At 32.2% G+C, this 24900-nt stretch overlaps 1 protein-coding gene across 1 annotated transcript in view; it reads left to right on the top strand.

Moving 5' to 3' along the window:
* The window catches only part of LOC142099112 (uncharacterized), a 58194-nt gene that overhangs the window by 10948 nt on the left and 22346 nt on the right, over window positions 1-24900 (top strand). Inside the window, exons 15-38 of the mRNA XM_075182263.1 lie at window positions 1017-1046; window positions 1729-1764; window positions 3456-3485; window positions 4517-4546; window positions 5230-5265; window positions 6958-6987; window positions 8019-8048; window positions 8732-8767; window positions 11497-11526; window positions 12165-12194; window positions 13626-13655; window positions 14400-14429; window positions 15892-15945; window positions 17025-17051; window positions 17514-17543; window positions 18423-18452; window positions 19244-19285; window positions 19656-19685; window positions 20300-20332; window positions 20568-20609; window positions 20997-21026; window positions 21792-21821; window positions 22496-22525; window positions 23350-23391. Coding sequence (XP_075038364.1) covers window positions 1017-1046; window positions 1729-1764; window positions 3456-3485; window positions 4517-4546; window positions 5230-5265; window positions 6958-6987; window positions 8019-8048; window positions 8732-8767; window positions 11497-11526; window positions 12165-12194; window positions 13626-13655; window positions 14400-14429; window positions 15892-15945; window positions 17025-17051; window positions 17514-17543; window positions 18423-18452; window positions 19244-19285; window positions 19656-19685; window positions 20300-20332; window positions 20568-20609; window positions 20997-21026; window positions 21792-21821; window positions 22496-22525; window positions 23350-23391 — 798 coding nt within the window. The remainder of the gene's footprint in view (window positions 1-1016; window positions 1047-1728; window positions 1765-3455; window positions 3486-4516; window positions 4547-5229; window positions 5266-6957; window positions 6988-8018; window positions 8049-8731; window positions 8768-11496; window positions 11527-12164; window positions 12195-13625; window positions 13656-14399; window positions 14430-15891; window positions 15946-17024; window positions 17052-17513; window positions 17544-18422; window positions 18453-19243; window positions 19286-19655; window positions 19686-20299; window positions 20333-20567; window positions 20610-20996; window positions 21027-21791; window positions 21822-22495; window positions 22526-23349; window positions 23392-24900) is intronic.

The raw sequence follows: 24900 nt of genomic DNA, 5'->3' as shown, positions 1-24900 counted from the left end.
TATACAATCAAAATACAAAGGCATTGTCACTCACAATTCTTAGAATAATGTAGCGTATTTAGGGCCTGAGTCATTAAGGAAAGTAAGGCAAAAAAAAGGAGTAAATGTTCTTTGGGACAAACCATGTTACAGTGCAAGGGGTGCAATTAGTTTATTATTTTGCACATAAGATGAATACTGGCTCTTTTGTCATGTAGCACACAAATACTTGATAACTTTATTTGTACACTGAAAATTAAAGTTGATTTAGAAAATGCCTTATCCCAACTATAAATCTGCAATCATATTTTAATTGCCTCCTCCTCCAATGCAACATCGTTTTGCCAAGCTTTAAAGTTACTCATTTTTTTGCTACTTTCCATAATGAATCAGGCCCACAGTTTGAAGTCAAAAAGCCCATAGGAATCAATAAGGAATGCAGGTGAAGGAAAACATGATGCATAAAAGATATCTGCAAACTTCACATTGTATCAAACTTTCCTAGGGTAATGGTGCAGGCATCTAACTGGACATTCTAGAATTCAGAATTGTGATGCCACATTATCAAAAGGTTTAATACATTAGTAAGGGTGTGTTGATGGCTTTTACATTTAATATCACAGAGGGGTTCCAGTTTTCATTTTATAAATATAGGAGCTCAAATTATATGTGACAATTCAAAATGAATAAATCTTTCAACTCCACCTCTTTTAAATATTCATTATATTGGTGTTTCGAGTTTAAAAATACTAAGCATTTAATGCCAATGATCCAACTATTTCAAGGCTTAAAAAATAAGTAATTGAGCAATGAATTATTGCCAAAGCACTGTGTAATAGTTAGTATATCTTGTAAAAGAAAATCAAAAATAATCTTATCTTATTGTTTAGGTAACCAAAGAGAAGACTATAATATGCATGGACTGTAATCCATTAATAAGTAATGTTTCACAGATTTAATCAAGCAGACCCTTTTGAAACTTATAAAGCTATCTATATATATTTATTTATGATTTATTTATTTCCAACTTGTAACAGGATTGAATTGGGATGCAACATCGCAAACAGGTAATTTTTTCATTGGCCCTTTTCACTGTTGGAAAACATGACACCCATCATATTTATCTACATATGTCAGTCAATCAAACCATTCTCAAGTATAGCTACTATTATTCTACATTTTTGTGTATTACCAATCCTGAAATATTGTTATATATTAGTAATAATATTAGCACTTATAAATGTTAAACGTCATTAGCGATTTTAGCTGAGTTTCCATTTGATAAAGTTTCAGTGCTTGAATATCCTAGAGATTCAATATAGAAGTGGAAGTTGGTCAATCAATTTATAGACTCATTGCAGGTGCTTGAAAAGGTGGGGTTATCCAGAAAGGAACAATTACAGAGAAAAATCCCCCAGCACACTGCTATAACCAGTAAAGGAGCTGTTTTTTCACCTTGTTTATAAAATGCAGAATTCTGTTACACACATTTGCAAATGTATAGTAAGCATACCCAGTGGATGGCACTATGAACTGTCTACAAGTATTGGTATAACAAAAAAAAGTCTCAGTCCATCTTCTGGATCAATTAAGTTCAGCACATCTTATGATTACCAGAACACTTTATATACACAAGCATCTTACCAGCTGCCACAGACTGGTAACCTCCAGTTACTGCAGACATATATACCATTACTAAAAGATATCAGAGTGTAACTCTTAATTTAAACATTTTTGTTCTTCTTCTAGTTATAGGCGGTAACTTAGAGACAGGACAAGTATCAGGTAACAGGTTTACATTAAATATTAGCTATGAAAACGTTGGCATTAATTATTACATTTTCATGCTTGACATCAGAGCAAGAATAACATTGAAGGTTCTACTACGGAAGAGACCATTAGTGTATTGGTGCTGCAGGGGTGGAGCTGTCAGTAACATTTCATTAAAAGTTTGGGCTTTTGTGAAGTAAGATGAAGTCACTGAAGCAAAAACTGCATTTTCCCGGCAAACAGTTATAAACACATCTCTTAGGTACTAATTGTAGATGAAAATGTGTTTTAGGTTTTAAACCTTTTATATTAGTGCTGCATACTCCCTCCTGAAATATACTCAACCAGCCATAATTAACAGCGTTCCCCGAGTAATCACATAGGACAAAATCATTGTCTCCTTCAGAGTCAGTGCTATTCTTACAATATAGACTCCAAACTTTTTTTTAGTATGTGCTGCTGGAAATATGTTTACTACCTTAATTTGAATGCAAACTGCTACAAGTTTGCACTATAAATGGTGCCCACATCATGAAATAATAAGTGTCGCCCCATCATAAATAATTATTGCCCCTCATATCAATCAAATAGTATTGCTTGCCCCATAATGTTGTTATATTGCTCCCTTTATATGATGCTACAAAATATTGCCATCTTAATATAATTATACATTACATTTATAAGATAATTAATAATTATTGTTTTTGTTTCCCTTATTCAATAAGTAATGATAGCCCTTATAGTTAATAAGTGTATTGTGCTTCCTCTTATCTTCTGAATGGCCAGATAGCTAAATAAAAATGCCCTTTTCTGTTGGTTTTCCCTAAACCACGCGGTTTGGAGTCGAAAACTGCTGGCGGTGTGCGGAGGTGTCAAAACCACCAGAAACCTGACTATTTGTTTCCTCTGATGTGTCCAAATTCTATCAGCAATGAAACATAACCAACAACTGTTTTTACAAAACCCTTTTTATTGTAAAACTCTCTTAATATTGATTGCTGAGTAAAAACATTGAGAACAAAGAGTATTGAACAATCATTTTAAAACATAATATCCAATATTTAAAATAGTATTTGAACAACTTGATTTGTTAAGTTTTATTCATATATGTAAATAAGTCCAACTAGTATAAAGCAGATATGTAATTGTTCTAATACCACACTTAGTATATACACCACATTCTGCATACAAGGTCTTACTGATCTGTGATATTACATTACACATTGAAGTAACTAGAACGCACATATCATAGACCCCTAAAGAATGATGATAGTGCTGTCATATGTGAGTCTACTGTAGTATTTTTACTGATAAAAAAACGACATTTATTTTATTTCACACATATATGTTTTCCAAATCCTAACAGGAATGAATTGTGATGTGAACTCAGGAGCATGTAAAATTTGCATAATCCTTTCAAAATGCAAATGCATTGTCACTAACAAGTCTTATAATAATGTAGTGTTTTTAGAGTGTAAAACACAACCCCCACTGTTTCAAATAAAAGTAATGAAATTAATTAAATGAGAAGTACCATATTGTATCCTCACATTACCTTATTCCATCTTCCAGCAAAAACTTTATTGATAGATATTCCTCATTTAATATTATTTAATATTTTTGTGCTTGTAAAAAGTAATGTGTTTACTGATAACAAAAATACCTTTTTTTAATTTTATACATTTGTGTTTTCCAAATCCTAGCAGGAATGAATTGGGATGTAAATTCAGGAGCAGGTAAAATTTGCATAATATACAATCAAAATACAAAGGCATTGTCACTCACAATTCTTAGAATAATGTAGCGTATTTAGGGCCTGAGTCATTAAGGAAAGTAAGGCAAAAAAAAGGAGTAAATGTTCTTTGGGACAAACCATGTTACAGTGCAAGGGGTGCAATTAGTTTATTATTTTGCACATAAGATGAATACTGGCTCTTTTGTCATGTAGCACACAAATACTTGATAACTTTATTTGTACACTGAAAATTAAAGTTGATTTAGAAAATGCCTTATCCCAACTATAAATCTGCAATCATATTTTAATTGCCTCCTCCTCCAATGCAACATCGTTTTGCCAAGCTTTAAAGTTACTCATTTTTTTGCTACTTTCCATAATGAATCAGGCCCACAGTTTGAAGTCAAAAAGCCCATAGGAATCAATAAGGAATGCAGGTGAAGGAAAACATGATGCATAAAAGATATCTGCAAACTTCACATTGTATCAAACTTTCCTAGGGTAATGGTGCAGGCATCTAACTGGACATTCTAGAATTCAGAATTGTGATGCCACATTATCAAAAGGTTTAATACATTAGTAAGGGTGTGTTGATGGCTTTTACATTTAATATCACAGAGGGGTTCCAGTTTTCATTTTATAAATATAGGAGCTCAAATTATATGTGACAATTCAAAATGAATAAATCTTTCAACTCCACCTCTTTTAAATATTCATTATATTGGTGTTTCGAGTTTAAAAATACTAAGCATTCAATGCCAATGATCCAACTATTTCAAGGCTTAAAAAATAAGTAATTGAGCAATGAATTATTGCCAAAGCACTGTGTAATAGTTAGTATATCTTGTAAAAGAAAATCAAAAACAATCTTATCTTATTGTTTAGGTAACCAAAGAGAAGACTATAATATGCATGGACTGTAATCCATTAATAAGTAATGTTTCACAGATTTAATCAAGCAGACCCTTTTGAAACTTATAAAGCTATCTATATATATTTATTTATGATTTATTTATTTCCAACTTGTAACAGGATTGAATTGGGATGCAACATCGCAAACAGGTAATTTTTTCATTGGCCCTTTTCACTGTTGGAAAACATGACACCCATCATATTTATCTACATATGTCAGTCAATCAAACCATTCTCAAGTATAGCTACTATTATTCTACATTTTTGTGTATTACCAATCCTGAAATATTGTTATATATTAGTAATAATATTAGCACTTATAAATGTTAAACGTCATTAGCGATTTTAGCTGAGTTTCCATTTGATAAAGTTTCAGTGCTTGCATATCCTAGAGATTCAATATAGAAGTGGAAGTTGGTCAATCAATTTGTAGGCTCATAGCAGGTGCTTGAAAGGGTGGGCTTATCCAGAAAGGAACAATTACAGAGAAAAATCCCCCAGCACACTGCTATAACCAGTAAAGGAGCTGTTTTTTTCACCTTGTTCATAAAATGCAGAATTCTGTTACACACATTTGCAAATGTATAGTAAGCATACCCAGTGGATGGCACTATGAACTGTCTACAAGTATTGGTATAACAAAAAAAAGTCTCAGTCCATCTTCTGGATCAATTAAGTTCAGCACATCTTATGATTACCAGAACACTTTATATACAAAAACATCTTACCAGCTGCCACAGACTGGTAACCTCCAGTTACTGCAGACATATATACCATTACTAAAAGATATCAGAGTGTAACTCTTAATTTAAACATTTTTGTTCTTCTTCTAGTTATAGGCGGTAACTTAGAGACAGGACAAGTATCAGGTAACAGGTTTACATTAAATATTAGCTATGAAAACGTTGGCATTAATTATTACATTTTCATGCTTGACATCAGAGCAAGAATAACATTGAAGGTTCTACTACGGAAGAGACCATTAGTGTATTGGTGCTGCAGGGGTGGAGCTGTCAGTAACATTTCATTAAAAGTTTGGGCTTTTGTGAAGTAAGATGAAGTCACTGAAGCAAAAACTGCATTTTCCCGGCAAACAGTTATAAACACATCTCTTAGGTACTAATTGTAGATGAAAATGTGTTTTAGGTTTTAAACCTTTTATATTAGTGCTGCATACTCCCTCCTGAAATATACTCAACCAGCCATAATTAACAGCGTTCCCCGAGTAATCACATAGGACAAAATCATTGTCTCCTTCAGAGTCAGTGCTATCCTTACAATATAGACTCCAAACTTTTTTTTAGTATGTGCTGCTGGAAATATGTTTACTACCTTAATTTGAATGCAAACTGCTACAAGTTTGCACTATAAATGGTGCCCACATCATGAAATAATAAGTGTCGCCCCATCATAAATAATTATTGCCCCTCATATCAATCAAATAGTATTGCTTGCCCCATAATGTTGTTATATTGCTCCCTTTATATGATGCTACAAAATATTGCCATCTTAATATAATTATACATTACATTTATAAGATAATTAATAATTATTGTTTTTGTTTCCCTTATTCAATAAGTAATGATAGCCCTTATAGTTAATAAGTGTATTGTGCTTCCTCTTATCTTCTGAATGGCCAGATAGCTAAATAAAAATGCCCTTTTCTGTTGGTTTTCCCTAAACCACGCGGTTTGGAGTCGAAAACTGCTGGCGGTGTGCGGAGGTGTCAAAACCACCAGAAACCTGACTATTTGTTTCCTCTGATGTGTCCAAATTCTATCAGCAATGAAACATAACCAACAACTGTTTTTACAAAACCCTTTTTATTGTAAAACTCTCTTAATATTGATTGCTGAGTAAAAACATTGAGAACAAAGAGTATTGAACAATCATTTTAAAACATAATATCCAATATTTGAAATAGTATTTGAACAACTTGATTTGTTAAGTTTTATTCATATATGTAAATAAGTCCAACTAGTATAAAGCAGATATGTAATTGTTCTAATACCACACTTAGTATATACACCACATTCTGCATACAAGGTCTTACTGATCTGTGATATTACATTACACATTGAAGTAACTAGAACGCACATATCATAGACCCCTAAAGAATGATGATAGTGCTGTCATATGTGAGTCTACTGTAGTATTTTTACTGATAAAAAAAACGACATTTATTTTATTTCACACATATATGTTTTCCAAATCCTAACAGGAATGAATTGTGATGTGAACTCAGGAGCATGTAAAATTTGCATAATCCTTTCAAAATGCAAATGCATTGTCACTAACAAGTCTTATAATAATGTAGTGTTTTTAGAGTGTAAAACACAACCCCCACTGTTTCAAATAAAAGTAATGAAATTAATTAAATGAGAAGTACCATATTGTATCCTCACATTACCTTATTCCATCTTCCAGCAAAAACTTTATTGATAGATCTTCCTCATTTAATATTATTTAATATTTTTGTACTTGTAAAAAGTAATGTGTTTACTGATAACAAAAATACCTTTTTTTAATTTTATACATTTGTGTTTTCCAAATCCTAGCAGGAATGAATTGGGATGTAAATTCAGGAGCAGGTAAAATTTGCATAATATACAATCAAAATACAAAGGCATTGTCACTCACAATTCTTAGAATAATGTAGCGTATTTAGGGCCTGAGTCATTAAGGAAAGTAAGGCAAAAAAAAGGAGTAAATGTTCTTTGGGACAAACCATGTTACAGTGCAAGGGGTGCAATTAGTTTATTATTTTGCACATAAGATGAATACTGGCTCTTTTGTCATGTAGCACACAAATACTTGATAACTTTATTTGTACACTGAAAATTAAAGTTGATTTAGAAAATGCCTTATCCCAACTATAAATCTGCAATCATATTTTAATTGCCTCCTCCTCCAATGCAACATCGTTTTGCCAAGCTTTAAAGTTACTCATTTTTTTGCTACTTTCCATAATGAATCAGGCCCACAGTTTGAAGTCAAAAAGCCCATAGGAATCAATAAGGAATGCAGGTGAAGGAAAACATGATGCATAAAAGATATCTGCAAACTTCACATTGTATCAAACTTTCCTAGGGTAATGGTGCAGGCATCTAACTGGACATTCTAGAATTCAGAATTGTGATGCCACATTATCAAAAGGTTTAATACATTAGTAAGGGTGTGTTGATGGCTTTTACATTTAATATCACAGAGGGGTTCCAGTTTTCATTTTATAAATATAGGAGCTCAAAATATATGTGACAATTCAAAATGAATAAATCTTTCAACTCCACCTCTTTTAAATATTCATTATATTGGTGTTTCGAGTTTAAAAATACTAAGCATTCAATGCCAATGATCCAACTATTTCAAGGCTTAAAAAATAAGTAATTGAGCAATGAATTATTGCCAAAGCACTGTGTAATAGTTAGTATATCTTGTAAAAGAAAATCAAAAACAATCTTATCTTATTGTTTAGGTAACCAAAGAGAAGACTATAATATGCATGGACTGTAATCCATTAATAAGTAATGTTTCACAGATTTAATCAAGCAGACCCTTTTGAAACTTATAAAGCTATCTATATATATTTATTTATGATTTATTTATTTCCAACTTGTAACAGGATTGAATTGGGATGCAACATCGCAAACAGGTAATTTTTTCATTGGCCCTTTTCACTGTTGGAAAACATGACACCCATCATATTTATCTACATATGTCAGTCAATCAAACCATTCTCAAGTATAGCTACTATTATTCTACATTTTTGTGTATTACCAATCCTGAAATATTGTTATATATTAGTAATAATATTAGCACTTATAAATGTTAAACGTCATTAGCGATTTTAGCTGAGTTTCCAGTTGATAAAGTTTCAGTGCTTGCATATCCTAGAGATTCAATATAGAAGTGGAAGTTGGTCAATCAATTTGTAGGCTCATAGCAGGTGCTTGAAAGGGTGGGCTTATCCAGAAAGCAACAATTACAGAGAAAAATCCCCCAGCACACTGCTATAACCAGTAAAGGAGCTGTTTTTTTCACCTTGTTCATAAAATGCAGAATTCTGTTACACACATTTGCAAATGTATAGTAAGCATACCCAGTGGATGGCACTATGAACTGTCTACAAGTATTGGTATAACAAAAAAAAGTCTCAGTCCATCTTCTGGATCAATTAAGTTCAGCACATCTTATGATTACCAGAACACTTTATATACAAAAACATCTTACCAGCTGCCACAGACTGGTAACCTCCAGTTACTGCATACATATATACCATTACTAAAAGATATTAGTGTGTAACTCTTAATTTAAACTTTTTTGATCCTCCTCTAGTTATAGGCGGTAACTTGGAGACAGGACAAGTATCAGGTAACAAGTTTACATTACATATTAACTGTGAAAATGTTGACATTAATTGTTACATTCTCATGCTTGAAATCAGTGCAGTGTCTGGGTCATGGTGAACTCACATAATCTATAGGACATTTTTGGAATTCAGTAACCTCTATTTTTCTTCCCAAATTCTAATAGGAATAACATGGGGTGCATCACAACCAACAGGCAATCTTTACAAAATAACAACACTGATACTATTAACAAATTCAATATTTAATTGTGTTTAATATAGTTGTGAATTTGACATCACAATCTTCCCACATCAGTTTGATAGGGACCTCACATTACTACTCTGTGCTGTTGGGGACATCTACTCATTTAATTATTTAACTCTCAGTCCTTCGCTTCCTACATGTCTCCATGGACATGTCATTGGCTGCCAGAATATCATCACCCTGGTCTCCTGAAATATTCCATGGTCCTGTGAGCATTTCAATGATATGATAGGCTATGCTGGGGAATTTCAGATGAATTGATTGGCTAATAAAGTGGGTACATAATGGAAGAGTAGTTAAACACATATTTATAATTGAAATATAAACCAAAAAACAGACTATTATTTCAGAATTTGAAACAAATATGTGAACTATCATATGTGGGATTATCATTGTTCTGAAAACCACAGGGTAAGCTAACAGATGCATATATAAAAAATAATATTAATACTACATTAACTTGTAATGAATAAATCAGTTTTCTGAAGGAGAACATTTTTAAACTATAATTAACTAACTATATCTGTTATTAAAGAATTATGATAGTTGGATTGATATTTTAGTACATAATACATAATTTTTACACTTAGATTAATTAATTTAACAGGAAGGTTTTTTTGTACTTATTAATTTAGCTCAACTTCCATTAGGCAACATTTCAGTAATTCCATATATTAGAGAACCACAGTTCTTTTTATTTATAAACCAAAATGTGATACAGAGAGGAAACTGTCAGTTACCTTCTCACTTTATTATGATGATAACATTTAGCAAATGATGGCCTATTTGGGACTTATAGACAAATAAAATGGGATGCAAAATTACCTATAGTTAATATGTTACAGTCCTTCTTCATTGTAAGAACATCCATCTTATCAGTTGCTGGAACATAGATTTAGAACAGACATTTTTGTGTCTTGCAAACTGGTACATGGTCCCACTAATGTGATCTATACCCAAAGTCCACTAATGCCTTTAATTGGCCCACATGAATATTTTGTGTTCGCTCCAGTGTATGTTGTGATTCTGCTGAACCAATTACATTTAAGAAAAATCTTTTTGAAATCCTGCTTTTGTACCAGCAGAGAACCATTTCAGTCAGCCAGCAAATGGTTAGTCTCTTCTCTGATTATAATGTTTAGTAAAATATTAGATTTTTAAAACTCGTAACCCTCGATCAAGATTTCTATGGGATGAAACATACACAAGAGACAACCTTGACCAGTTGACAAGCTTCCACTTATAAATTATGAAATAATAAGTGTTGCCCCCATCATAAATAATGATTGCTCCTTATAGTAATGATTTAGTTTAGCTTGCCCCATAATATTATTTTAAAATAGTATTTCTCCCTTAATGTAATGTTAAAATAATATTGTCATCTTAATATAATTTTACATTAATTGTGCACACCTATTACATTCATAAGATAATTAATAATTATTTTAGTCCTGCTTATTCAATAAATAATGATAACCCTCATAGTAAATAAGTGTATTGTGCCACCTCTTATATTCTGAATGGCCAGATAGCTAAACAAAAATGCCCTTTTCTGTCAGCTTTCCCTAAACCGTATGATATTAAATTCTGCGGGTTGGAGATGAAACCAGCCAGTGGTGTGTGGAGGTGTCAAAACCACCAATAACCTGACTGCTTTGTAATTTTTTTCTCTGATGTGTCCAAATTCTATCAGCAGTGCAACATAACCAACAAATGTTTTTGCAATGCCCTTTTTATTGTCAAACTCCCTTAATATTGATTGGTGAGTAAAAATATTGAGAACAAAGAGTTTTGAACAACAATTTTAAAACATTATATCCAGTGTTTGAAAAAATCTTTGAACAACTTGATTTGTTATGTTTCATTCATGTATGTAAATTAGTCCAACTACCATGAAGCAGATCTGTAATTGTTCTAATACCACTCTTAGTATATACACCACACTGTGCATAAAAGGTCTTACTGATCTGTGATATTACATTACACAGTGGAGTAAATAGAACTGACATGTCAAAGACCTCTAAAGTATGAATGATGTTGTTGTCATATGGGAGCCTCGTGTACTGTCGTTATTGTACTTGTAAAAAAAAATGTGTTTACTGATAAAAAAAAATACCTTTTTTTAATTTCATGCATTTGTGTTTTCCAAACCGACAGGAATGAATTTGGATGTGAATTCAGGAGCAGGTAAAATTTGCATAATCCTGTTAAAATTTAAATGCTTTGTCACTAACAAGTCTTATAATAATGTAATGTATTTAGCGTGTAAAACACAACCCCAACTTTTTCAAATATAAGCAATGAAATTAATTAAATGAGAAGTACCATATTGTATCCTCACATTACCTTATTCCATCTTCCAGCAAAAACTTTATTGATTGCTCTTCCTCATTTAATATTATTGTACTTGTAAAAAGTAATGTGTTTACTGATAACAAAAATAACTTTTTTTTATTTTATACATTTGTGTTTTCCAAATCCTAACAGGAATGAATTGGGATGTGAATTCAGGAGCAGGTAAAATTTGTATAATATACAATCAAAATGCAAAGGCATTGTCACTCACAATTCTTAGAATAATGTAGCTTATTTAGGGCCTTAGTCATTAAGGAAAGTAAGGCAAAAAAAGGAGTAAATGTTCTTTGGGACAAAACCATGTTACAATGAAAGGGGTGCAAATTAGTTTATTATTTTGCACGTAAGGAAAATAGTGGCTGCTTTTTCATCTAGCATACAAATACTTGATAGCTTTTATTTTTTTACTGAAATTGAGAGTTGAACTTGGTCATGCTCTATCCCAACTATAAATCTGTCCCCACATTTTAAATTCACCTCCCCCTCCAATGCAACATGGTTTTGTCAAGGTGCAAAGTTACTCCTTTTTTATGCTTTACTCTCTTTAATGACTCAGGCCCTTAGAGTATAAAGCACAGCACCCACTGTTTCAAATATAAGCAATGAAATTAATTAAATGAGAAGTACCATATGTAATCCTCACATTACCTTATTCCATCTTCCAGCAAAAGCTTTATTGATTGCTCTTCCTAATTTAATATTTTTTAATATTATTGTACTTGTAAAATGTAATGTGTTTACTGATAAATAAAAATACCTTTTTTTAATTTCATACATTTGTTTTTTCCAAATCCTAACAGGAATGAATTGGGATGTAAATTCAGGAGCAGGTAAAATTTGTATTATTTACAATCAAAATGCAAAGGCATTGTCACTAACAATTCTTAAAATAATGTAGCATATTTAGGGTTTAAAACACAACCCCACAGTTTCAAATATAAGTAATGAAATTAATTAAATGGGAAGTACCATATTTTATCCTCACATTACCTTATTCTGCCTTCCAGTGAATGCTTTATTGATTGCTCTTCCTCATTTAATATTTTGTTGCTGTATGAAGCACCACAGTGTTAAAAATGTAAGCACAGGGCCTGGTTCATTAAGGAAAGTAGGGCAAAAAATGTGTAAGTTTCTCCTAAACACAACCATGTTACAATGCAAGGGGTGTATATTTATTTTGCACATAAGATAAATACTGGCTCTTTTTTCATGTAGCAAACAAGTACTTGATAGCTTTATTTGTACACTGAAATTTAAAGTTTATCTAGAACATGCCTTATCCCACCTTTAAATTTGCCTCCTCCTCCAATGCAACATGGTTTTGCCGAGCTTTAAAGTTACTCATTTTTTTATTCACTTTCCATAATGAATCAGGCCCACAGTGTGAAGTCAAAAAGCTCATAGGAATCAATAACGAATGCAAGTGAAGGAAAACATGATGCATACAAGATATCTGCAAACTTCACATTGTCCCAAACTTTCCTGGGGTAATGGTGTAGGCATCTAACTAAACATCCTACCTAACTGCTTTGTACATTTTTTTCCTGTTGTGTCCAAATTCTATCAGCAGATAACCAACAAATGTTTTTACAATGCCCTTTTTATTGTACAACTCCCTTAATATTGATCTCTGAGTAAAAATATTGAGAAAAAAGAATTTTGAACAATAGTTTTAAAACATAATATCCAGTGTTTGAAATTGTCTTTGAACAACTTGATATGTTATGTTTTATTCATGTATTTAAATTAGTCCAACTACCATGTAGCAGATCTGTAATTGTTCTAATACCATACTTTGGGGGGTATTCAATTGTTCCTCCGGGCGCCGCCGGAACGAGCGCGTTAAAACTATTACCATTTATATGGTAAACTTGCGCGTAAAAAATGTTAATACGGTAGTTTACTCGCTGAATTTCATCTCGCAGCTCAGGGAGCTGTGAGATGAAATTCAGCGAGTAATTACCGTATAAACGGTAATAGTTTTAACGCGCTCGTTACGGCGGCGCCCGGAGGAACAATTGAATACCCTCCTTAGTATATACACCACACTCTGCATACAAGGTCTTACTGATCTGTGATATTACATTACCTATTGGAGTAAATAAAACAGACATGTCAAAGACCTCTAAAGTATGAATGATAGTACTGTCATATGTGAGCCCAGTGTACTGTCATTATTGTACTTGTAAAAAATAATGTGTTTACTAATAAAAAAAAACTTTTTTTAATTTCATGCATTTGTGTTCTGCAATTCTTAACAGGAATGAAATGGGATGTGAATTCAGGAGCAGGTAAAATTTGTATAATTTAAAATCAAAATACAAAGGCATTGTCACTAACCATTCTTATAATAACGTAGCATATTTAGATTGTAAAACACAACAGCCACTGTTTCAAATATAAGTAATGAAATTAATTAAATGGGAAGTACCATATTTTATTCTCACATTACCCTATTCTAGCTTCCAGAAAAGCTTTATTGATTGCTCACACAGTAGTCAAAAGCCCATAGAAATCAATAAGAAATGCAAGTAAAGGAAAATATGATGCGGTAAATATATGTGTAAACTTCACATTGTCCCAAACTTTCCCGGAGTAATGGTGGAGACGTCTAACTGGATATCCTAGAATTCAGACTCTTCTCAATTAAAAGTTTACAAGTAAATTAAAATGAATTAGTCTGTCACCTCCACTTGCATTAAATATCAATTATATGGGTGTTCCTTTTTTAAAAAAAATCTAAGGTTTCAATGTATATGGTCCAACAATTTGAGGGGTGAAATAAGCAATTGAGCCATGTATTATTTAGAATAAACTGTGAAATATTTAGTATATTTAGTAAAATAAATTCTCTTTCAAACTTATAAATCTTATTATTTAGGTAATCAAAGAAAAAACTATTACATGCATGCACTATATGGAAACGATAGTAATCCATTAATAGTTGATGTTTCACAGATTTAGTAAAGCTGACCCTTGCAAAACTAAATATATGTTTATATATAATCCATTTATTTCTTTCCAACTTCTAACAGGGTTGAATTGGGATGCGTCATCGCAATCAGGTAATCTTTTCATTGACACTTTTCATTTTAGGAAATCCTCTATTATCAAACCTTAGCACACAATCTGGTTTAATTGTTTTTTACAGAGGCATTTTAAAACATAATGACCGTCATGTTTATTATGTATGTAAATCAATCCAACCACCCCGAGTATATTATTTTACATATTTTTGTATTACCACTACTGAAATATACAACCCACTTAGGGCCTGATGTAGAGTTGGATGCAATTTACTATTGAATCGTAAGTGTAAATTAAATCCCGTAATTTACATAGGATTCTGAGTCGCATGGATCTACAAATTGCACAGACACACCTATTTATCTTCCTTATGGGCTGGTGTGCATGACACCCTTACATGTATCTGTTGCAAAAGGCCCCGCAAGGCAGATATATCATTAAATAAATAAATGTTAAAAAAATATGACATGCCCCCCCCCCCCCTTCCCCCCAAACAGCTTAAGCAACTGTAGGGCTCTTCCCACAACCCTGGGCAGTGGGTGTGGGGTAATAATAACTTTTTAATTGTAAAATATATTTTGCCCCTGGTGTACTACAAGTCCGAGCATGCCCAGCTGCCATTATATGTATAGACATGCTTGCGCTTGTAGTACTACAAGCCCCAACATACCCATGGCTGCCAGGGCATGCTGGCACTTGGAAAACCACAAGTGCCCAAATGACATGGCACCCAGGGCCTGCTGGGACCTTTAGTGTACCAAGAAAAAATGTAAATAAAACACACACTCATTTGTTACTTTAGTTGAATAAAAAACACCTCTACACAACCTTAATTTTCCCTTTTTATTGCTCACCTACATCCCAGGTTATATATTCATGGATCCTGGACTTGGCAAGAAAACACCCTCATATACGCCACTCAAATAGCTCGCAAGAGTTTCCGCTGCATATGATCTTTTTGCATCAGTACAATCCTGTTTATAACATGGATATTTTCCACGGCCCTGATCTCAAATTATTGGAAGAAAGTAATGACTTTCAAATGTTAATTTTTAAAAATTGTAAAAAAAACAACAGTATTTATGCAGCTAAAAGAATGATAGGGGATGTATAATGCTTTATTGGCATATAATGTTGTCCAATCACCATTAAGCAAATTTGCAACAATTACCCATCTTGCATTAACTCCATTCCTAATATATAAACCACACTATATGCATGACCTATATACACATTGATTGTTCAGCAGCTTTGGGCCATGGTGAAACCACATAGCCCCTAAGAAAAGCCAGTAAATGTCAGTGAAATAAACCTCAGAATGTATGATTGCCAGTACTCTCATATGTGGGACCACCATTGTTCCTATACCCAAAGGGAAGACTAAGATATGTACATATACTAATGAATCATAATTGTACAATCATTTTGAACTAATGATACTATTTGATACAAGAGAATCTAATTGAAACCCAGACATTAATATTTTCGAAATCCTAACAGATACGCAATGGAATGCAAACTGGAATACAAAATGGGATGTCAATTCACCAGCAGGTACATATGCACTTTTCTTTAAACTGTATGGGGCCCATGGTGAGTTGGGCACATAGGTGTTAATAAAATAAGGTCTAAAAAAGCTACATAGACTATTGTATAACTGGCTAGTAAAAGCACACTCTTTTTTAACATTGCTTTCAATGAGTCCATTCATTTCAGTTGAGTTATTAGGGCACCTCTGCAAACAACATTAAAATCAATGGGCCCATTCAATTGAATGCTTATACATGCACAGAGCTGTTTTTTTCATGTCACTAGTTTAAAGCTCATCTCATATGTCTGAAACCAGTCAAAGCATTTTTGGGTGATTTCCAAAACTGATATACTAAATCAATCTTTCGTATATTCCTCTGTTGTAGATTTATCAGATTTCAGGGATTGTGCAATGTCTGGCAATTTTTTTTGCAAAACTTAATATCTAAGATATTAGTCTTCAATAAATTAGGTGATTAGAAAATCGCCCTATCAACCATTAAAAAACAATTATCACAATTTTTACAAAATCGACCCTTAATAGGTGACTTCAATAACATATGAGCATGTAAAGCCCCCCCTTGTACTGCGACTTCCAAGAAGAGCTTACTTTTTCTTAGAATTCAGAGTACTAGAGAGTGTCTCATGTTATTACAGGGAAACCACAAAATGCTAAATGTGACACAGAAGATTATAACACCTTTTTTAAGATCTTAGATTGCAAACAGCTAAGCCTTAGCATGAATGTCTGTTCAGGCCTTGCATTTGAGTTACTAGCTAGAATAAATTAATAAATGTAGGAACTGGATCATCCCTTGTCCAGATTGGCCCTACCAACAATTTTAGCTCCAACACTATCATATGGTCTCGCTATCTAAATTAATAAATCCCCATCACCAATGGAGTACAGCATATTAGAGTGTATCAGGAACACAGTAAAGCTGTAGGAAAACACCTTGCAGTCCCTGTATGTGTTAATAATCATTTTAATAAAGGTGGTACATCATAAAAGTGATAATGCATTTTAAAGTAAACATAATATCCAGTAATAGGGGATATCTTTGAAACTCATGAACCTCTTTCGTTTTGTCAAACACTAACAGGAATGACATGGGATGCATCATCATCAGGTAATACGTCCCTTTCCTTTGTACTAATAGCTTTGAATACAATTAATGGAACACCATAATTCTTTTTAAGCACTAATTTACAATATATAACACTGAATGCCGTTGAAAGTATAGAAAGGTGGTGCAAAATTCTTTATTGACATATAACTTAGTCCAATCACAATCAATCAAGTATACAATTGTTGCCCTTTTAAGATCTGTATATACACTGATGGGATGTTCAGCAGCTCTGAGACATGGTGAAACAACGCAGCTCATAGGACGAGCCAGGAAATGCCAGTGAAGGAAATCTAGAATGCAAGGATGATAGTACATGGGACATCCATTTTTACGATAACCAAATGGATGACTAACATGTATATTGGATATTAATTATAATTGTAGATTTATATTATATTAATGATACTATTTGGTCAAATATATTTCTTGAAACTCACATTTTTATTTTACAAATCCTAACAGACATGAAATGGGATATCAATTCACCAGGAGGTAATATATTTACACTTTTCATTGTAACTGTTGACACTATAGGGCTCACGATGAGTTAGACACATATGTGCCAAAAAAACTGCATGTAAAAAATAGGATGTTTATGCCCAAATGTTGATACATCTGAAGCTACATCCATCTCTGCACCAGTAGCATATTTGGGAAGTTATGTTCACTGCACTTACACCCAGATACACTTACACCCAACTGGGTCATAGGCACAAGAAAATGTGTTAACATTTGTTTTGATAGTGAAAATTGCTTATGTTTGATTTAAATAAAAAAATTCTCTAGAACACAGCAAGTACAATCTTTCTTCTCATGTACAAATGAAAGCAGAAATAAATAATTCTAAAATGCGCCCAGAAAAACATGTAATATAGATAAAAGCAATGAAGAAATCTTCAGAGGTCAATCCGCAATAAGCCAATCAGAAACGTCCATCTAGTGCTGGCAGCCGTCCTCTCCATTAGCATGTATTTGTACCAGCATTCAGGTACCTGCAACTGATCTGGCTATTAATAGGCCTAACAGTGACTGTGTGCTGCTCTGCCTCACTTACCAATTACACAAACATGACCTTACTGTTCTCAGCCTGTGTTTACACACCTTTTTCCTTCCCAGTTCAACCTTTCCACAAGGAGGCAATATGTCTGATCTGCGCATGGACATGCACTTTTATGTGAGCAAGCATAGAAATAATTTGCATATTTAATGCAAAGCAAACAATAGTAAGCCCAACTCAGCATTGGTGCCTATGTTACTAAAAATTAGGCAGCAAGATGGTCAGTCCCCGAGATGATGATAACTTCTGGTAGAATATGACCTACCTCAAACTCATAAATCTCTGTTGTTTCCACATTCTAACAATTCAAACAGGAATGAACTGGGATGGAAAATCACCAACAGGTAAGCTTTTATACTGTCTTTTCATGGTAAGAACAATGTCACTATGAATTAGTTTAACAAAAGCTTTATTTAATGGAAGTTTAAAATAAATTCCCTGGAGTTTGAATTATTATTATTATTTTATTTATTAAGTATAATTGATGAATCCATTTTCGTTTATGCACAGAATTAATCCTATCATTAGGCAAAGGTTTGGCATATATATATATATATATATATATATATATATATATATATATATATATATATATGAACTGGAATGACACGGGAAACATCATCTCCAGGCAATATAGTACAGTGTACCTCCGTTGTTATAACATCTTTTAAATCCATTACTGGAGCAAACCACTGTCTTTGAAACACTATTTTTTATAATATACCCTGCAAGATTTATATAACTTACAAAATGATGAGGTTTGTATAATGCTTTACTGACATATAACTTAGTCCAAACTCCAACAAGCTTAGCTGCAATTGTTGACCATCTTGGATTATCACCATCCTTAAAATATAAACCACCACACTATCTACATGGTCTTACTGATCTTTATACACAGTGATAGAATACTCAGCAGCTGTGGGCCATGGTGAAAACACACAGCTCATAGGAAAAGCCAAGAAATGCAAATGAAGGCATGAATGCTAGCCCTCTCATATGTGGGACTACTATTGTTTTGATAACCAAAGGAAATACTAGTATATATTTGGAACTAATTAAAATTGTAGATTCATATTGAAGGCAAACATTGTTTTTTGAAACTTAAACATTTATATTTTATAAATCCTCCCAGACATGAAATGGGGTATGAACTGGGATATCAATTCACCAGGAGGTAATATTCTTCCACTTTTCTTTTAAAATGTAAATACTAGGTTACTAAAGATTATTGGAATTTGGTTGAATTGGAAATTTCCAACATAATGTACAGTGTTTCAAATATATGTCGCTCAATGGCTTAGAAGCAAAATATTTTAAATAATATTATGATTTTAGCTCAGATTCTTTTGGATAAAGTTTCAGTACTTACATATAGTAGATATGAAATGTTTAATTTATAAACCAGCAACAATTGTTAAGCAGAGAGGCAAGTTACCCCCTCAGGTAGAAGAGTGGTCAATTCTTCGAGATGATGATGACCTTTAGTAAATAGGATATGAAACTCATAAATCTTTGCTGTTTCCACATTCTAACAATTTAAACAGGAATGAAATGGGATGGAAAATCACCAACAGGTAATATTTTACACAGCACTTTCTTTGTAAAAACAATTTCGCAATTAAGAATTTAACAAAACCTAGATTTATTTTTTTTACTGGAAGGCTAAAATATAATTTCTGGGGTTTGAATTGTTATTACTGATATTTTAATGATTAATTATAATGTTACAATGTTCATAAATTATATTTATGAATAGAATTAATCTTCCCAAACGGTTTTCTGTTTACATAAAGTAAAGTCCTTTAATTCTGAGCCTCATATACAGTATAAACCACCACTATATGTACATGTGTAAATGTACAGTGTTTCTAATATTAATTGATAATTAGAGATAATATACTGTTAAATGGCCTGTCCATTCAAATTAATTAAATGAACCCTCGTGACTATTCCTATATGAAAAATAGGAATGGAAAAATCGGAAACCTGCATATTATGAAACCCCAGAAAGTATGTATAATAGAATTTTCAAATGTTGGACTACCATTGTTCTGATAACCAAACTGAATACTAACATATGTATAAATAAGACTTAATCATGACTGCAGCTACATTTTGAATTTCTGATAGTATTTAGTACAAAATATACTTTTTGAACCTCATTTTTATATATTTTTTTAAATCCTAGCAGACATGAAGTGGGATATTAATTCCCCGGCAGGTAATATATTTACACTTTTCTTTTCAACTGATAATGCTGCAGAGTGGCACTATATGTAATACTTCTTTAGTACATACAACACAAGTTACTAATAATTCTCACAATCTAGTTGAATTGGAATTTTATAACATTCTGCACAATTTTTAAAGTACTCATAGTTCAATGAACTAAAGATACCATTCGGTAAAATATATTTTTTGAAACTTAAAAATTTATATTTTACAAATTCTAACAGGCATGGAATGGGGTATGAACTGGGATATCAATTCACCAGGAGGTAATATTCTTTCACTTTTCTTTTAAAATGTAAATACTAGACTACTAAAGAGTAACAGAATTTAGATGAACTGGAATTTTCTAAAATAGTGCACAATATTTCAAACATATTTAGCTCAAGAACATATAATGGAAATATACATTTTAAATAATATTACTATAATTTTAGTGCAGATTCTTTTGCACTAAAATTTAATTACTTACAGATCCTAGAGCTCCACCTTTTTATTTATAAACTATCAAAACTTGATAAGCAGAGATACATTTCAATTACTGGCTCATGCAGTAGAGTGGTCAATTCCCTGGGATGATAATTGCTTACAGTAAAGTAGAATGTATTTGAAACTCATTAACCTATATTGTTTCCACTTTCTAACAATTCAAACAGGAATCAATTGGGATGGAAAATCACCAACAGGTAATCCTTTATACTGCCATTTTCATTGTAAGAACAACTTCAATATTAATTTAACAAAACCTGGATTGATTAATGTTTTTTAATGGAAGCCTAACATATATTTACCAAGGTTTAAGTTCTTCTTATTGTTATATTATTTACAATGGATTGATTCATTTTTTATTTATGTACAGAATTAATCCTACCAGTAGACAAAGATTTGGCACTTACATATAGTAAAGTCCTGTAATCCCAATCATCATATACAGTATAAAACACTAACTGTACTAGGAGATGCTGGTTACACAACAGACGATATAATGTACAATATGAATAGTACACCTATATATGTTGGGCTTTCATTATCTCAAATATTTACTAGGACAATTGCTTTTTTAATTAGAAGTCTTTATATTTTCTACACTGCATATTACTGATACACCTCACAATTAAGTTAGCAGAAGTACAGTAAGAGAAATGTTTTTTTACATTTGCACTTTTACTGTTTCATAAAACAGGGTGCCATGTATTTTACATTTAAATATAAGTTATTTCTCTGTTGAACAATATTAATTATTAATTAGTGATTAGAAAATGAAATCCAGAGAGCATGCACTGTAATATGTATTACTACCATTGTCTCCACAACCAAATTGAAGACCAATATATATATAGAAATAAAAAGTAATGATATCCATAGTTTCTTCATCAACTAATGATAATGCTTGGTGAAAGAGAACCTTTTAAAATCTATCTCAAACACTTATATATTTCTAATCCTAACAGACATGAAGTGGGATTTTAATTCACTAACAGGTAATCATTTTCCATTGTTCTTTTCAACTGTGAGTACTGTGCACTCTATACACTAACATAGAGAGAGCAGAAGTGCTCTGTTGTTGGAGCAGAGTGGCGGTATATGCAGCACTTGTTTATTACATACAACACAGCACAAAGCTACTTACATTTCACAGAATCTTGTTGAATTAGAATTTAATAACATAATACACAATGTGAAAAGAATTCATTATTCAAAGTGTACAAACTTTAGTATCATTGTTATATATTATTAATATAATTTTGCCACAGATTCTTTAAGGTAGAGAACCAGTATTTGCACACATTAGAGATCCAACATGGAATAAGCAGAGGTATATTCACCAATGATGTTTAAAACTCTTGGAGAAGCTCTCAGACTACATATAGAATAGTCTGATATTTGGAAGTCTTTCTTGAGTTTTCTGGTGAATTCCAAATGATCCTGCATATTTCCATGTCTCCAGTGACCTCACCAGCATTTAGTAGCTTTTAAGCACATCAAAGATTCAGAATTATTTAATGAAGTTGTTATTTAATTTATCTATCTGACAAATCCCTACTGGAGTAGCCAGACAGACTTAATAAAAATATAATATTCAGTTGACAATCCCTTACAGTAAAGATATAATATGTGACAATGCTTTTTAACCTTTTGCTTAAAACACTAACAGGAAACACAGGGGATGCATCATCACTATCGGGTAATATAGTGCTGTTTTATTCCATTGTAATAACGTTTTAAATCCATTACTTTAGCAAAATATTGTCTTTTGAACACTATTTTTTAAAATATAACATACAATATTAATGTAACTGGAAGAATGATAAGGGAGGTATAATGCTTTATTGACATATAACTTAAACCAATCTCCAACAAGCTTGTCTACTAGTGTTTCCCATCTTGGATTGTCACCATCCTTAATATATAAACCACCATACTATGTGCATGGTCCTACTGATCTGTATACACATTAATAGGATCTTCAGCAGTTCTGGGTTATCGTCAGGGAAGGACTGGCAATTTTCAGACCAAGCGAGCAAGACTCGACTCAGCAGCCTACTAGGAAAATTTTAAAGGGAATAAAATACAGGTGATCCAGTGACCCAGCCCAAGGTAGCCCACTATGGGACCAACCAGGGGGGTAGATGCCCTCCTGCCCCCCAGCCTAGCCTGCCTCTGGCTATGGTAAAACCACACAGCCCATAAGAAAAGCCAAGAATGGAGGTGAAGGAAGAAAGTATAAAATAAAATACTTTCATATGTGGAAATAGCATTGTTCTGATAACAAAAGGAAAGATTAATATATATGTATGTTTGGGACTAATTGTAATGGTATATTCATATTGAACTAATGACACCATTCAATAAAATTATTTTGTTGAAACTTTTTTGATAACCAAAGGGAAGATCAGTATATATGTATGTTTGGAGCTAATAATAAATGTAGATTCATAATGAACTAATGATTCTATTCGGTAAATAAAAATAAACTAAAAAAAATCAATATTTTATAAATCCTAACAGACATGAAATGGGGTATGAACTGGGATATCAATTCACCAGGAGGTAATATTCTCACACTATTCTTTTAAAATGTAAATACTAGGTTATTAAAGATTATTGGAATTCTGTTGAATTGGAATTCTTTAAAATAATACACAATGTTTGAAATATACAAATCTCTGTGAATTACAAGAGAAATATCATTGCTATATATTAGCATAATTTTAACCCATATTCAGTTAGATAAAGTTTCAGTACTAGAACATATTAGGGAATAAAACTTTCATTTATAAATTACCAATAAGGGATAAGCAGAGAAATATTTAAGTTACCCCCTCAGGCAACAGGATAGTCAGTTCTCTGCGTTTATAATAAACTCTGGTAAAATAGGACCTACCTAACACTTGGAATTCTCTTTTGTTTCCACATTCTGACAATTCAAACAGGAATGCAATGGGATGGAAAATCACCTGCAGGTAGGCTATTACACAATCCTTTTCATTGTAAGAACAGCTTATTGATTATTTTATCAAAATCTAGATTTTGTTTTTTTACTGGAAGCTTATACTATATTTCCAGGAGTTTGATTTATTATTAGTGTTATTTCAGTTTTTAATTACAATGGATGGATTCATTTTTTCATTTTGAAGATAATTAATCCTGCCAGTAGGCAAAAATTTGCCACTTACATATTAAAAAATACTATAATTCCAATCCTTTTATACAGTATAAGCCACCTTTATACTGTATGTAAATTTGTAACTGTACCAGGAGATGTTGGTGACAAAATAGAAGACATAATGTAGAATATTAATAGTACTTATATATATGTTGGATTTTCATTATTACAGATATTTATTAGGACAATTGCTTTTTATTATTTTTACTAGAAGTATTTTTATTTTCTACACAACAGATTACTAATGCACCTCACAATTAAGTAAGTTTATGCCACAAACCAACAAATGATATATGGCATTTGAACCATTTTAGAGGTCTTTTATAGTCTGATAAAACAGGGGTGGTATGTTTTCTACATTTAGGAGTGCATTATTCCTCTATAGGATAATATGAATTGATAATTAGTGATTAGTGAAGGAAACCCAGAAAGCATGCATGACATTACTGATCTATGTGGGACTACCATTGTTCCCGTAACCAAACTGAAGGCTAATATATGGATAAATAAAAAATAATCATATATGTAGTTGCATCTGCAACTAATGATACTATTTGGTAAAAGAGAACATTTTTAAACCTTTGTATATTTCTAATTTTAACAGACATGAAGTGGGAAATTAATTCACAAACAGGTAATATTTTGTTCTCTTGTTAAATTGTTCTCTTCAATTGTAAATACTGTTCACTCTATATACTAATGTATAGAGATTGTCAGCGCTCCATTTTTGGAGCAGGGTTGCCCTATATTTAACACTTGGTGATTACATGCAACACAATGCTACTGACAATTCACAGAATCTAGCTGATTTAAAATTTTATAAAACGCTACACAATGAAATAAACTCATAGTTCTATTATTTAAAACTAGAATACCATTGTTATATGTTATTA

The sequence above is a fragment of the Mixophyes fleayi genome, chromosome 8 (genome assembly GCF_038048845.1).
Source record: "Mixophyes fleayi isolate aMixFle1 chromosome 8, aMixFle1.hap1, whole genome shotgun sequence".
NCBI lineage: Eukaryota > Metazoa > Chordata > Amphibia > Anura > Limnodynastidae > Mixophyes > Mixophyes fleayi.
Note: the sequence above shows the minus strand (reverse complement) of the source record. Positions and strands in the feature narration are given on the sequence as shown.